Source organism: Mus musculus, chromosome 17 (assembly GCF_000001635.26).
Source record: "Mus musculus strain C57BL/6J chromosome 17, GRCm38.p6 C57BL/6J".
In the NCBI taxonomy this organism is placed as follows: Eukaryota; Metazoa; Chordata; class Mammalia; order Rodentia; family Muridae; genus Mus; species Mus musculus.
Genome location: NC_000083.6, coordinates 56,066,571 through 56,079,364, shown reverse-complemented (window position 1 = coordinate 56,079,364; position 12,794 = coordinate 56,066,571). Strand labels below are relative to the sequence as shown.

Here is a 12,794-nt window from a genome sequence, read left to right as displayed (position 1 = left end):
CGCTCAGGGGCGTGGCTCGCAGTCAGGATGTGGGGCGGGGTGAAGGGCATTAGACGAATTAGACGCAAAACGGACAGGGGCTTGACAGGGGCGTGGCTTAAGAGCTGCATGAGGCAGTGGCCTGTGGGTGAAAGGAAGACTGAAACTAATGACAAGCAGTGATGGGGCGGGGCCTAGCGAGGCCGGAACATACATAACAGTACTGAACAGGCCTTTGGACTCGGCCAGACGAAATATAAACAACCAATCAGCGTAGAAGACGGATTAACGACAGCCTTCCAAAAGGGCATCAGTGCAACTATGAAGCCCATTGGCTATAGCTCGACCAATGGCTGGACATGAAGACAAGTTCCACAGAACTCAGCAAACTCCCGCCAGGAGTTGGCAGAGGAAGGGGCGGTGATCAAGAAAGGTCAGGGCTGAGAAGGGGGCGGGACAGAGCTCACTTGTTTACTTTCATTATTTAAAATTTTTTTCTTTTTTTGTTGTCTATAATACATTACATATTTTCACTTTATACTTACAGCACCTTTATACTTTGACATTTTGCATTTTAATTATTCTTTTTGTTGTTGTTTTTTTGAGACAGGGTTTCTCTGTGTAGCCCTGGCTGTCCTGGAACTCACTCTGTGGACCAGGCTGGCCTGGACCTCAGAAATCCGCCTGCCTCTGCCTCCCAAGTGCTGGGATTAAAGGCGTGCGCCATCACTGCCCAGCCATTTTAATTATTCTTAATTTTATTTGGAGACAGGGTCTCACTCTGCTGTCCTCACTGGTGAGTGGGGGGTGGGGACAACTCCTTATATAGACCAGACTGGCTTCGAACTCACAGATGTACTCTTGCCTCTGTCTCCCCAGCTCTGGATCAAACATGTGTGCCACCGTGCCCTGCCTTAAAAATCTGTGTGCTGCCGGGCAGTGGTGGCTCACGCCTTTAATCCCAGCACTTGGGAGGCAGAGGCAGGCAGATTTCTGAGTTCGAAGCCAGCCCGGTCTACAGAGTGAGTTCCAGGACAGCCAAGGCTATACAGAGAAACCCTGCCTCGAAAAACAAAAACAAAACAAAACAAAACAAATCTGCGTGCTATGTGTGGGCATGCACGCACATGCTACAGCGTGTGTAGAAATCAGAGGACAGCTTTGTGGAGCCCACCACTCATTTTTTTTTCACCTGAGGCTTACGGGGAAAGTAATTCACTCGATGAGCCATTTCACTAGCCATATTTACTTTACTTAAATGTATACTGATCTTAGTAGTTGTTTATTTTTATGACTGGGTCTTAGCCCAGACTACTTTCTGAATAGCTATGTACCCAAGGCTAAATTTGAACTTTTGATCTCCTGACTTTATTTCCCAAAGGCTTATGTGGTGGTGGGGATGGAATCTGGGTGTTTTGCATGCTAGAGAAGATGAGCTTTTCTCTAAGCCCCATTCCCATGATGCTTATTTCTCTTATTGACAGTGTTGATTACCTACTGTACTTAATGTCACAAACTATTCCATGCTGAGTAAAAAATACATTGGATACCAAGTGTCTCAATTTCCCTAGCTGTAAAATAGGGTCCATAATGAACCATGTCCAATGGGGCCAGGAAGGGTTAGTGACTTCCCTATCTTTTTAAAGTTTTTTTTTAAAGATTTATTATTATACATAAGTACACTGTAGCTGTGTTCAAACATGCCAGAAGAGGGCATCAGATCTCATTACGGGTGGTTGTGAGCCACCATGTGGTTGCTGGGATTTGAATTCAGGACCTTCGGGAGAGCAGTCAAGTGCTCCTACCCCACTGAGCCGTCTCACCAGCACGTGACTTCCGTATCTTGGACTGTGTCTGGTCCTTGGGGTTCCTGGAGCTTCCACTTTATGTGGACTCACACATAAAGAACTGTTTGTATTCTTGTGGGTTTTTTTTTAATCTATGTATGATCTCAAAGGAAAACTAATAAAGGTGGCATGTCTAGGCTGTAGGGACGTCTCAGGACCTAAAAAATTGACAGAGAACTGGCTCACTTAAGCCTGTCCTCCCAGTATTCAGGAGGGAAGCATGAGAATTGCCCAGAATTCTGGGAGGTAGAGATGAAGGATGGCTGGCTAGGGTTTGTGTCCTGCCTAGCTCTAGGTTCAGGGAGAGACCCTGTCTCAAAGGAATAAAGCTCCTTCTTGGTTCTCTGGCTGCCTTCCCGCTGACATATATAGTGGGGAACTTGGTGGTGTACACCTATGATCTCAGTACTCAGGAGGTAGGGACAGGTAGATCTCTGTGAGTTCAAGGCCATTTTGGTCTCCATAGTAAAACGCAAGTCTACAAATTAAAAAACAAACAAACAAAAACAAACAAACAAAAAACCCCACAATCTATCTTTTTCTTTCTTTCTTTCTTTCTTTCTTTCTTTCTTTCTTTCTTTCTCTCTCTCTCTCTGTCTTTTCTTTCTCAAGAAACTGGAACTCAATCTATAGACCAGGTTCTGCCTGCCTCTGCCTCCTGAGTGCTGGGATTTAAAGGAATGTGCCACCAGTGACTGGCTCCCCCCCGCCCCCCGCCAAAGGACTAAAATACCATGTCTTGGAACATTTTATTTATTTAAAAGATTTATTTATTATATGTAAGTACACTGTAGCTGTCTTCAGACATTCCAAAAGAGGGCATCAGATCTCATTACGGATGGTTGTGAGCCACCATGTGGTTGCCGGGGGATTTGAACTCAGGACCTTTGGAAGAGCAGTCAGTGCTCTTTACCCACTGAGCCATCTCACCAGCCCTGGAACATTTATTAAACATTTCCTGGCTGCCTTTTTTTTTTTTTTTAAGATTTATTTGTTGGCGGGCATGGTGGCGCACGCCTTTAATCCCAGCACTCGGGAGGCAGAGGCAGGTGGATTTCTGAGTTCGAGGCCAGCCTGGTCTACAAAATGAGTTCCAGGACAGCCAGGGCTATCCAGAGAAACCCTGTCTCTCAAAACAACAACAACAACAACAAAAAGGTTTGTTGGGGCTGGTGAGATGGCTCAACGGTTAAGAGCACTGACTGCTCTTCCAAAGGTCCTGAGTTCAAATCCCAGCAACCACATGGTGGCTCACAATCATCCCTAACAAAAATCTGATGCCCTCTTCTGGAGTGTCTGAAGACAGCTACAGTGTACATACATATAATAAATAAATAAATAAATAAATAAATAAATAAATAAATAAACAAATCTTAAAAAAAATTATTTGTATGTGAGTACACTGTTGCTCCCTTCAGACAAACCAGAAGAGGGCACTGCATCCCATTATAGATGATTGGGAGTCATCATGTGGTTGCTGGGAATTGAACTCAGGACCTCTAGAAGATCTTATCCGCTGAGCCATCTCTCCAGCCCACATCCTGGCTGCCTTCTTTAAGGTGCTCCACTCCTCTCTTCACTGTAGCTCTTGGAAACCTGTCTTCCACAGTTCTCATCAAATGCCTCCATTGCTCTCCTCCAGCCATGGGGCTTGTTTCCTTGAAATCACCAGGGTGTCCCATCCTTCAGCTTTGTGCATTTTTGGATCTAATGGTTGGCAAAACTAATAAAATTATTAACAGCCTGGGTAGCCCACAAAGCTGCTTTATCTCTGACAAATTTCACACCAACACAGACGAAAGCTTGCCCATAGGCACTTCAGTTACATGATCCAAAGACCACAATGCCATGCGCATTAGGGTAGAATTACATGCACACAGACAGGGGGTGCAGAAGAGCTCCTGGAATCTCAAGTTTGTGTCCAATGACCCACTTCCCCCCTTCTTTCTAATGAGTGACCATTAACAGTGAAGTATATGATTTTGGGGGTCTCTTGCACAGTCACAGTGATTCTGATCTAGATGATGGCTGTTTTTCACATGAACAGTAGTGTTCTAAAAAGCCTGAGTCCAGAGCATCCAACTTTTTGTTGTGTGTACACACCACACGAGATGGAAGTGTTGGAGGAGATTAAACTCAGCTTTGCACATGTTGAGCAAGCCCTGTACCAACTGCGGTCTCTGCTTTGACCTTGCCTGTACCAATCTCTCTGTCGGCTCCTTCTAGCTTGTCTCTCCCAGAGCAGATTTCAGGCTCATGCACAGTACATTCATACTCATTTTCTCTGTAGTATGGACTGGCCTTGAACTCCTGACATCCACCCTGGTTCCAGTAGCTCTGGGTACTCTTCTAGGCTGCTCGCTGTTTGGATGCTCTCTTTAAGCTCCCCTGGTGGCTGCTGCGGTCTTAAGGGAGGCGAGCCTGTCGCCCCGGCAACGGCGTCCGCAGACAGGAAGATGGCGCCCCGCCCGCGCGAGGTGCTGCAAGGCGATTGTCACGTGAACCAGGCGGGACTTCCGTCGCCGCGATATTTTCTTTCCGGTGGTTGGCCGCCTGCTCCTCATCCACCCGGGCCCTGCGCCCTCCGCCCTGCGGCCCAAGCCGCCGGGCCGCTGCCGCCATGAAGAAGTTCTTCCAGGAAATCAAGGCTGACATCAAGTTCAAGAGCGCGGGGCCCGGCCAGAAGCTTACGGATTCCGCAGGGTATGTGACGCTGGTTGGGCGACGGAGAGGGCGAGGGCCAGGGGGCAAAAAGGGCCGGCGGTTGGGTGTCAGGGTCTTTCTAGGCTATGCTTAGCAGGAGTAGATTGGTGGGTGGGGTGTGGAAGATTGTAAGGCAGGGGCGGAGCCTACAATGAGGGCGGGGCGTTGTAGCAGTGGTGGGCGGGGCAGAAGGGAGGGCAGTTGTGTGGTGTAGCACGGGTGGGCGGGGCGCTAAGGGTAGGCGTGGGCGGTCGTGGCCAGGGCGCGTTGGTCACTGCTTAGAGACTCTTGGTTCTGGGTGGTGAGAAGGGACGGGGCAATGCCCAGAATTTAGCTAAGAGAAGAGCCGCCTAAAGGTGTGGCCTTGGCGAAATGTGGGTAGGAAGGACCTAAGAGAAGGTGTGGGAAGAAGGTCTGTGAGAGATGTTAAGACTTCTTTGTAGGTTGTGTGGTAATCTGGGAGGGGTTGGGGAGTGAGAGAGGATTATAGAAGGATCTTGGAGGAGTGTGGAAACCAGAGAGGCCCAGACCCAGAATGTTGTTGAGTGGTTGGGGTGACAGGTGAAGATGGGATCTCTGTGGGGGCCTTGGCAACTCCGGGTCTTCCAGGAGTACTTTCCTGGAGTTCTTTCCGGAGAACTTTGTGTTCTGGAGAGGGAGGTAAGGCATGTTGGAGCTGCTCAGAAGGGGTGAAGTAGAGATTGGAGACAGCTACAGGCTACCAGGGAGTAGTCTGCAGGAAGTATATGTGGAGGAAAATGACAACCAGCGACTGGGGCTGAATGTGAGGAGAAGGAGGGGCCTGCAAGCCAGGGCTAGAAGGGAGGTAAACACACCAGGGTACAGCTACAAATAGTGGGGCAGTTTCAATGATGAGAGGAACATGGAGGTTCAAAGGATCCTCAGGCCAGAAGTTGGAGGGGATGGTCCAGTGTCCGTGATCTGTGTGTGATCTATAAAAGTAAATGTCACTTTTATTTCCTCAGATGAAGTGATGAGAGCTGCAACCATGCTCTGTGAACACAACACACTGCTTGGGCTGAGCTCAGAGCATTATCCATGTTCTAACAACTATCCCAGGAAGCTTCTAGCATCTGTACAATCTAATTAACCAAGCTGACTAATTCAATTTGGCTTCTCTCAATTTCTCACTGAAGTGCTCTGCTTGGACTCAAACTAAGTCTGGCAGTCTCTTCTAATCTTCTGGTTCCTTCTCATTCTCTCGCTGCAACCTGCCTCTGAACTGCACTGGCAGGCTGAACTGCTTTCAACTCTCTCTCTCTGTGCTGCCTTTTGAGTCCTCTCTTTCCTGACTGTTCTCAGAGTTGGGTGTAATCTATCCCTGACTCATTCTGTCAAATTTTTCTGATTCGTCACTGTCTGCCACTCAATTAGATGCCACTTTCAAACATGACTTCTTCCTTCTACAAACTAACCTTACCTACATTGTTAGGGATTAAAGATACATACTATGGACCTGTCTGCATTCCAGCAAGAGAGATTAAAGATTTGTTGCATGTCTGCATTCCTCCCACATGTTGCTTGATTAAAATTCCTCTATACACCGTTTTGCAAAATTGGGTCCCTATGTCTGTTCAGGGAGAAGACCACCAAAGGAAAGTCACCACAGCTGGCCCTCCGGCAGCCCCGTCAGGGCCCCACTGATGAGGCACAGATGGCTGCCGCTGCTGCCCTGGCCCGGCTGGAACAGAAACAGCCCCGAGCCCGGGGCCCTACATCTCAGGACTCCATCCGGAACCAGGGTGAGTTCTGCTCTAGGTGGCATCTGGGGCAGACTGAATCCAATGGGAAAGGGTCCCCAGAGGGTAGCTCTGAGTCCCATGTGGCAGAGACACCATTAGTTCTTGCTTGGATGGAGACTTGGAGAAGCAGGGACTAGATTCTACCTCCTGGACATTGGGAGGGAGAGTTGCTAGCTCTCAGACCAGCCCCCTCCCCACCCCCCAACTCCCACCTTTGCACCCAGAGGCTCAGCCTCTGGGTTCAGGATGGGTCCTTACTCTGTCCATATCACCCCTTCCTACTCTCAGTGAGGAAGGAACTTCAGGCCGAAGCCACCTCCAGCAACAATCCAGGAGCTCCTGGGACCAACTCGGTAAGGTTATCTGCTGGGGACTGCCCAGTGTTCTCGGGCAGTATGGAGGCAGCTGAAGCCTGGGGAGGGAGAGCTTCATGCATATGAGCAGTACCTGTGGCAGTGGGGAGGAGACAGACCCTTGGAAAGGAGGAGTGACAGCGTGGGCCTATATGTCCAGCTATAAGAGCCTCCTGTCTTCTGTCTTCAGGTACCTGAGCCCAAGGAGGAAATCTCTCCCCATTTGGCAGTGCCTGGTGTGTTCTTCATCTGTCCGCTCACAGGTGTCACCCTGAGGAGGGACCAGCGGGATGCCCACATCAAGCAGGCCATCCTGTCGGTGAGTGACCCGTGTTCCAGCTACTGGACACATGCCCATCAACCCTAGTGTCTTAGTCACTATTCTACTATTCTATTACAGTGAAGAGACACCATGGTCAAGGCAGTTCTTACAAAAGAAAGTATTTAATTGGGGATAGCTTAGTTTCAGAGGTTTAGTTTGTTATGGCAGAGAGCTTGGCAGCAGGCAGGCAGGTATGGTGCTCAACTGGAGTAGCTAAATGCCACATATCCTGATGTGACAGACACCCACCCCCCAGTGACAAACTTCCAGCAAAGCCACACCTAATCCTTCTAATTCTATTTTTTTTTTCCTCCTTTGGTTTTTCGAGACAGGGTTTCTCTGTGTAGTCCTGGCCGTCCTGGAACTCACTCTGTAGACCAGGCTGGCCTCAAACTCAGAAATCTGCCTGCCTCTGCCTCCCAAGTGCTGGGATTAAAGGCGTGCGCCACCACCGCCCGGACTTCTAATTCTTTTAAATAGTGCCACTCTTCAATGACTAAATATCCCAGTAGATGAGCCTGTCAGAGCCATCTTATTCAGATCACGATACCTAGCAAGGTTTCTACCCCATCCTCACGAGGCATAGGGTATAGGAGACTCAGAAAATGAGTCATATTGGTACATTCCTGTTTTCCTGCTGAGGCAGGAGGATTATGAACCTTGGGCAAGCGTATTGCTACACAAAAGAAAAACTGGGAGTATGAGGACATGTACACACCTGTGCCCAGCTTCGACAGTGCTTGGTGGCTTCAGGTGTGCACGTTCCTATCTTGAGCTCTGATGTAAGGAGTTCAACACGAGACTTGCTGATCTAAATTCAGGTTAGAAGGGTAGTCCCTAATGGAGCCTCCAGATTTGTCTTCCTCAGCTGCTAGAGGCCTCACATCCTTTGGCTTGTGGTTTCATCCTCTTGGGAACTGTCTGGCTTTCCCCAATTGTGGATCTTCTGACAATAGCCTATGACTAGCAGCCCCAATGCTGCCTTATCCCAGACCCACCATGACATCTTCCTGGGTTCCAGCATCATACCAGCCATTCTGATTTGTTGATGCTAGGCTTGTGTCCTTTTGTGCTACCTGACACCCACTGTGGTTACCATGGGAGTTGTATGACTGATGGCCATAGGGACCTCAGCCCAGGTGCTGTGGTTTTAAAGCTAGCACATAAGGCACAGCTATAGGGCCACAAGGGCCCTGGAAATCCCAAAGAGATGTGCTTGTCTCCTCTTCTTGTTTGGCCTTTACCTCATCCTGGAAGAGGCAGGAGTGGCCTCTACTGAAGACGTGCATGCTTTGTCCTCTATCAAACATTTATGGCTGGCTTGGCCTGAGAGCTGATGGCTGCAGTTGCAGTCCCTCTTCCCATTCCCCAGCAGTCTTCTAGGGTCCTCAGCATGCCCTCCTCTCCCCCAGCACTTTTCCACAGACCCCGTGGCTGCCTCCATCATGAAGATACATACATTCAATAGAGACCGGGACCGAGTGAAGCTGGGTGTGGATACTATCGCCAAGTGAGTGAGCTGTTTACCCAAGGGATCTGAGCATCTGGGGCTGTTATAGACACCCTGTGCTTTGGGCACCAGGCTCACCCTGGCTGTGTGAGGACCTGAGTGTAAGAACAGTGAAGTCAGATAGTCCCCTGGGTGGCTCTCCCTTTTCCCCCCTCCCCAGATACCTGGACAACATCCATTTACACCCAGAGGAAGAAAAATACCAGAAAATCAAACTGCAGAACAAGGTGTTCCAGGTAGCTGCTATGGCTGTCCTTGGGTCACTGGGCATGGGGGTGGGTGTCATGCTGTGTTGCCTGGATTTTTTTGTTTGTTTTGTTTTTTCAAGACAGGGTTTCTCTGTGTAGCTCTGGCTGTCCTGGAACTCTGTAGACCAGGCTGGTCTCGGATCTCGGAAATCCGCCTGCCTCTGCCTCCTGAGTGCTGGGATTAAAGGCGTGAGCCACCACGCCCGGCTTGCCTGGATTTTTGTCTGTCTTACTTTCGTTGTTGTTGAGACCAGGTCTCACTGTATAGTCCAATCTGACCCAGTACTGGGGGGTCAGCTGAGTACTGACCAGCTTCCAAAGTGCTAGGATACAGGCATGGAGCTCCTCACTCATCTTTCTTTTCGTTCATGCATTTAATTTACAGGTAGGTGCATGAGCCGCTTCATGTGTGGAGGAAAGGAAACCTGTGGAGTAGTAGTTCTCCTTCCACCACATGGGTCCGGGAACACAGCCGTCACACTTGGTGTCCTTGGTGTCACACCTAAACTTACCTAGCCATTTCACCAGCTCTGTTCTTTGGATTTTTTGAGTATAGGGTCTTGACTTTCAAGATCGCAGTAATGTTGGGTCTACGACTGAAACTCAGGGTTGGAGACCTGGCTCCCTCGAGAGGCCTCTCTTTAATTTGAATACTTTTGGGAAGACACCCTCCAAATTTATCCTACAAATGCAGACATGAGGCTTGCTTGGTGTAGCCTCTCTAACCACAAAGCCATTATGGGGGACGTCATTCCAAGAACCACTCATCAGCTGTTGGGCCAGTGGGAGCTGCTTGGCTTCAATCTCAGCAGTGCTGGGTCCTGGCCCTGCAACCTGGGTGACCTGTGTGTGCCTCATCCTCAGGAGCGCATCAACTGTCTCGAGGGAAGCCACGAGTTCTTTGAAGCCATTGGCTTCAAGAAGGTCACCCTACCTGTGCCGGATCAGGGTGAGAGGGCGGCCAGGCAGGTGGGAGGGGGCAGCGGTGGCACATGGGACACGAAGACAGCTGTGATGCCTCTACAGAGGGCCAGGAGGAGTTCTACGTTCTGGGTGAGGATGCACGGGCGCAGCCGCAGAACCTGGCGCGGCACAAGCAGCAGCTGTTGGATGCCGAGCCTGTGCGGGCCACTCTGGATCGGCAGCTCCGAGTCTTCCGCCCCTCGGCTCTGGCCTCACATTTTGAACTCCCCTCAGATTTCTTCAGCCTTACAGCTGAGGAGGTGAAGCGGGAGCAAAGGCTCAGGTACGCCCTTATGAGGAGAGGGCAGTTCATGGGGCATTAGCTTGGGAGGCCTGACCAATAAATACTCTTTGCCACACAGGACAGAGGCGGTGGAGCGACTGAGCTCACTCAGGACCAAAGCCATGCGGGAGAAAGAGGAGCAGCGGGAGCTTCGCAAGTATACCTATGCCCTTGTGCGCGTGCGCCTGCCAGATGGCTGTCTACTGCAAGGTGTGTGACCACCCCAGCCCAGGGTGGGTGGTAATCATACTGCACCACCTCTAGCTCATGCTCTGTACCCTGCAGGGACCTTCTATGCCCGGGAGAAGCTATCCGCGCTCTTCCGATTTGTGCGCGAGGCGCTACAGAACGACTGGCTGCCCTTTGAGCTGAGGGCCTCCGGTGGACAGAAGCTGGAGGAGAACGAGGCCCTGGCCTTGAATGAGTGTGGGCTGGTGAGCTGGGGCTGTGCTCATGAGATCATGCCCTTGGCACTGAATGGGAGGGTCCAGCATTTTGGACCAAATTCCCACTGCCAGGGTGTGTGTGGAGGTGCTGTCACCTTTGGTGGGTTTATTACATTGTCTTAGTGCCTTTGTTTTCATTCTGTTAGATGGGGAAGGTACCTTTAAAAAGCCAACTGAAGGGATCTGTATGGTGGTGAAGGTGGCATGGAGACAGGGTCATCATAGGGGTATTGCATCCTAGGTGACATTCTATCTGCCTTGCAGGTACCCTCTGCCCTGTTGACCTTCTCCTGGGATGCTTCAGTGTTGGAAGATATAAGGGCAGCAGGAGCTGAGCCAGCAAAATCTGTCTTGAGGCCTGAGCTGCTTGCAGCCATCGAGCAACTCTCCTGAATAAATGCAGGCTTGGCCCACTGTGGCTCCAGTCTCATGCTGTTCCCAAACCCATTCCTTTCCCTGAGTCCCCAGCAATAGGAAGGACAGTAGTAGCAGTAGAGTTGGAGACAAGGTCCTACCTCCTCTGTGGGCTGCAAGGGACAGGCTTGTCCTGGCTTGCGGTGTGTGGAGCCTTAGCCCTCTGGTGCCATCTTGGAGTGCAGCACAGGTGGAATGCACACAGGCTGTGGATGGAGACAGCTGGCAGCATGGAGCTGTAATTCCTAAGTTATAAACCCCAAATAAACAGGCTATTTAAACTCAGCCTCCCAGTGTTTCATCAGAGCCATAGCACCATGGCCGTTGAAGGGCTGGCAGTATGAATCTGTCCTATAAGTCAACCAACCAACTGTAGCTTTAGTATCATTCTGAGGTCCCTGGGTGTTTCTTTTCTACCAGCACCCTAGCAGGCTTGGACTGTGCCCAGGACAAGTGGAAGGACATGCACCAGTGTAATATGATAGTTGAGACAGAAGACAGAGGGCTCAAGTAGAGTATGTTTATACATGTCCACATTTGCCCAGGGCCTGCACAGCAGCCACATCATCCCTAGCACAATTCATAGCAGATGTTTGCCCACAGCAAGTGCTGTGATTAAGGCCCAAGCAGGCATCTGTCAATTAAGAAGGGCAGATTAGCACACGGACCCAGAGTCTTTACAATTTGGAAGTAGCTGTCCAGGCCTCCCCCAGACTCCAGACCTAGGAATGTAGGACAAAGTGCTCTTTATCATGAGAGTCAGCAGGAGGCTCACTCTGGTGGTTGCTAGTCAGATGCTGCAGGGAGCAGGCTGTTGCTGGTCTCCATTCCCATCTCCCTCAGCAGCTCTACAAGGCTGAGGGGAAGCACAGCCTCCACTGCCCAGAACATGCCTACTACCAACCTTGCACTTCAGGTGCCTACACTCCACTACTCCCTGTCACCTAGGTCAATTTCCCCCAGGTCTTTCAACTTGACACCTGTCACTTGCAAAGTGTGGGAGCAGGTATGGGAGCTTCTGACACGTCACTCCCAACATCTGGCACATCTATGATCATACAGTCTGTGTCATCCTCTTCATCCTCTTCTGTGTCTGCCTGGAAGCCATCCATGTCCCCAGACCCAACCTGTGCAAAATACAGCCTGTCAGCATGTTGACCATGTACCACCACCCCCAACATACTGTACTGGACAGTAATTCCTGGTGAAACTGTCTACACTGGGACCTATTGCTGCAAACCCAGTGCTAAGATGAGCTATGTTCCAATCTCAAAATTGCCAGCGGCAGTACCCCACAGCAACCTGAATGGCTTCTGGACTTTAGATTCAGATAACCAACTGAACATGCACTTTCTTGGTCTGTCTTTCTTTTTTTGTTTGTTTATTTTTTCAAGACAGGGTTTCTCTGGCATAGTCCTGGCTGTCCTGGAACTCAGAAGTCTGCCTGCCTCTGCCTCCCAAGTGCTGGGATTAAAGGTGTGTGCCACCACACCCGGCTCTTTCTTTTTTTAAGACTTATATATGTTATTCATATGAGTATACTTTAGCTGTCTTCAGACACATCAGAAGAGTGCATCAGATCTCATTACAGATGGCTGTGAGCCACCATGTGGTTGCTGGGAATTGAACTCAGGGCCTCTGGAAGAGCAGTCAGTGCTCTCAACCACTGAGCCATCTCTCCAGTGCCCCCTTCCCCCCCACCCCCAAAAAAGATTTGGTGTTTCTTTTGATGGCTAAGTCTTAGCAGCTCCTGAAACTGGGACTGCTGCTAGAATTCCTGGCTAGTTCATGGGCTTCTGGGGAGGAGACAGATAAAGCCAGGGTGACACCACATGATGAGGAAATAGCCTGGCAGTCTGACTGGGGAAAGTAGCTGTTATAAATGCCTCTTGCACAGGAAGCTGAGGCAAGAGTTGAGGCCAGCCTGGGCTGCTGCTTAGTGGTTAAGAACCTTGGCTGTTCA

At 50.1% G+C, this 12,794-nt stretch overlaps 2 protein-coding genes across 4 annotated transcripts in view; one reads left to right on the top strand and one right to left on the bottom strand.

The window, feature by feature from the left end:
- Nucleotides 1-31: 31 nt before the first annotated feature.
- Nucleotides 32-12,320, top strand: Ubxn6 (UBX domain protein 6). Of its 3 annotated transcripts, NM_024432.3 has the most exons (12): nucleotides 32-412; nucleotides 4,117-4,529; nucleotides 6,129-6,292; nucleotides 6,581-6,645; nucleotides 6,836-6,964; nucleotides 8,380-8,477; nucleotides 8,638-8,713; nucleotides 9,590-9,674; nucleotides 9,752-9,971; nucleotides 10,051-10,181; nucleotides 10,257-10,405; nucleotides 10,682-11,116. In NM_024432.3, the coding sequence occupies exons 2-12, from the start codon at nucleotides 4,447-4,449 to the stop codon at nucleotides 10,808-10,810; spliced, it is 1,329 nt and encodes a 442-aa protein (NP_077752.1). In that variant the 5' UTR covers nucleotides 32-412; nucleotides 4,117-4,446; the 3' UTR covers nucleotides 10,811-11,116. The 3 variants fall into 3 exon arrangements, with proteins under 3 accessions (NP_077752.1, NP_001366290.1, NP_001366291.1); NM_001379361.1 differs by lacking the exon at nucleotides 32-412 and having other exon boundaries at nucleotides 4,339-4,529; nucleotides 10,682-12,320; NM_001379362.1 differs by lacking the exons at nucleotides 32-412; nucleotides 4,117-4,529 and adding an exon at nucleotides 4,799-4,941.
- Nucleotides 11,339-12,794, bottom strand: part of Chaf1a (chromatin assembly factor 1, subunit A (p150)) — a 27,611-nt gene continuing 26,155 nt past the window's right edge. The window contains exon 14 of the mRNA NM_013733.3: nucleotides 11,339-11,958. Coding sequence (NP_038761.1) covers nucleotides 11,815-11,958 — 144 coding nt within the window. The 3' untranslated portion in view covers nucleotides 11,339-11,814. The remainder of the gene's footprint in view (nucleotides 11,959-12,794) is intronic.

Excerpts from the sequence above, each read along its gene's own strand:
- Ubxn6 (NM_001379361.1), top strand. The coding sequence starts at position 4,447 with ATGAAGAAGTTCTTCCAGGAAATCAAGGCTGACATCAAGTTCAAGAGC. Across the intron at positions 9,675-9,751 it reads CCTACCTGTGCCGGATCAGG|AGGGCCAGGAGGAGTTCTAC; the intron begins GTGAGAGGGCGG and ends ATGCCTCTACAG. Across the intron at positions 10,182-10,256 it reads AGATGGCTGTCTACTGCAAG|GGACCTTCTATGCCCGGGAG; the intron begins GTGTGTGACCAC and ends TGTACCCTGCAG.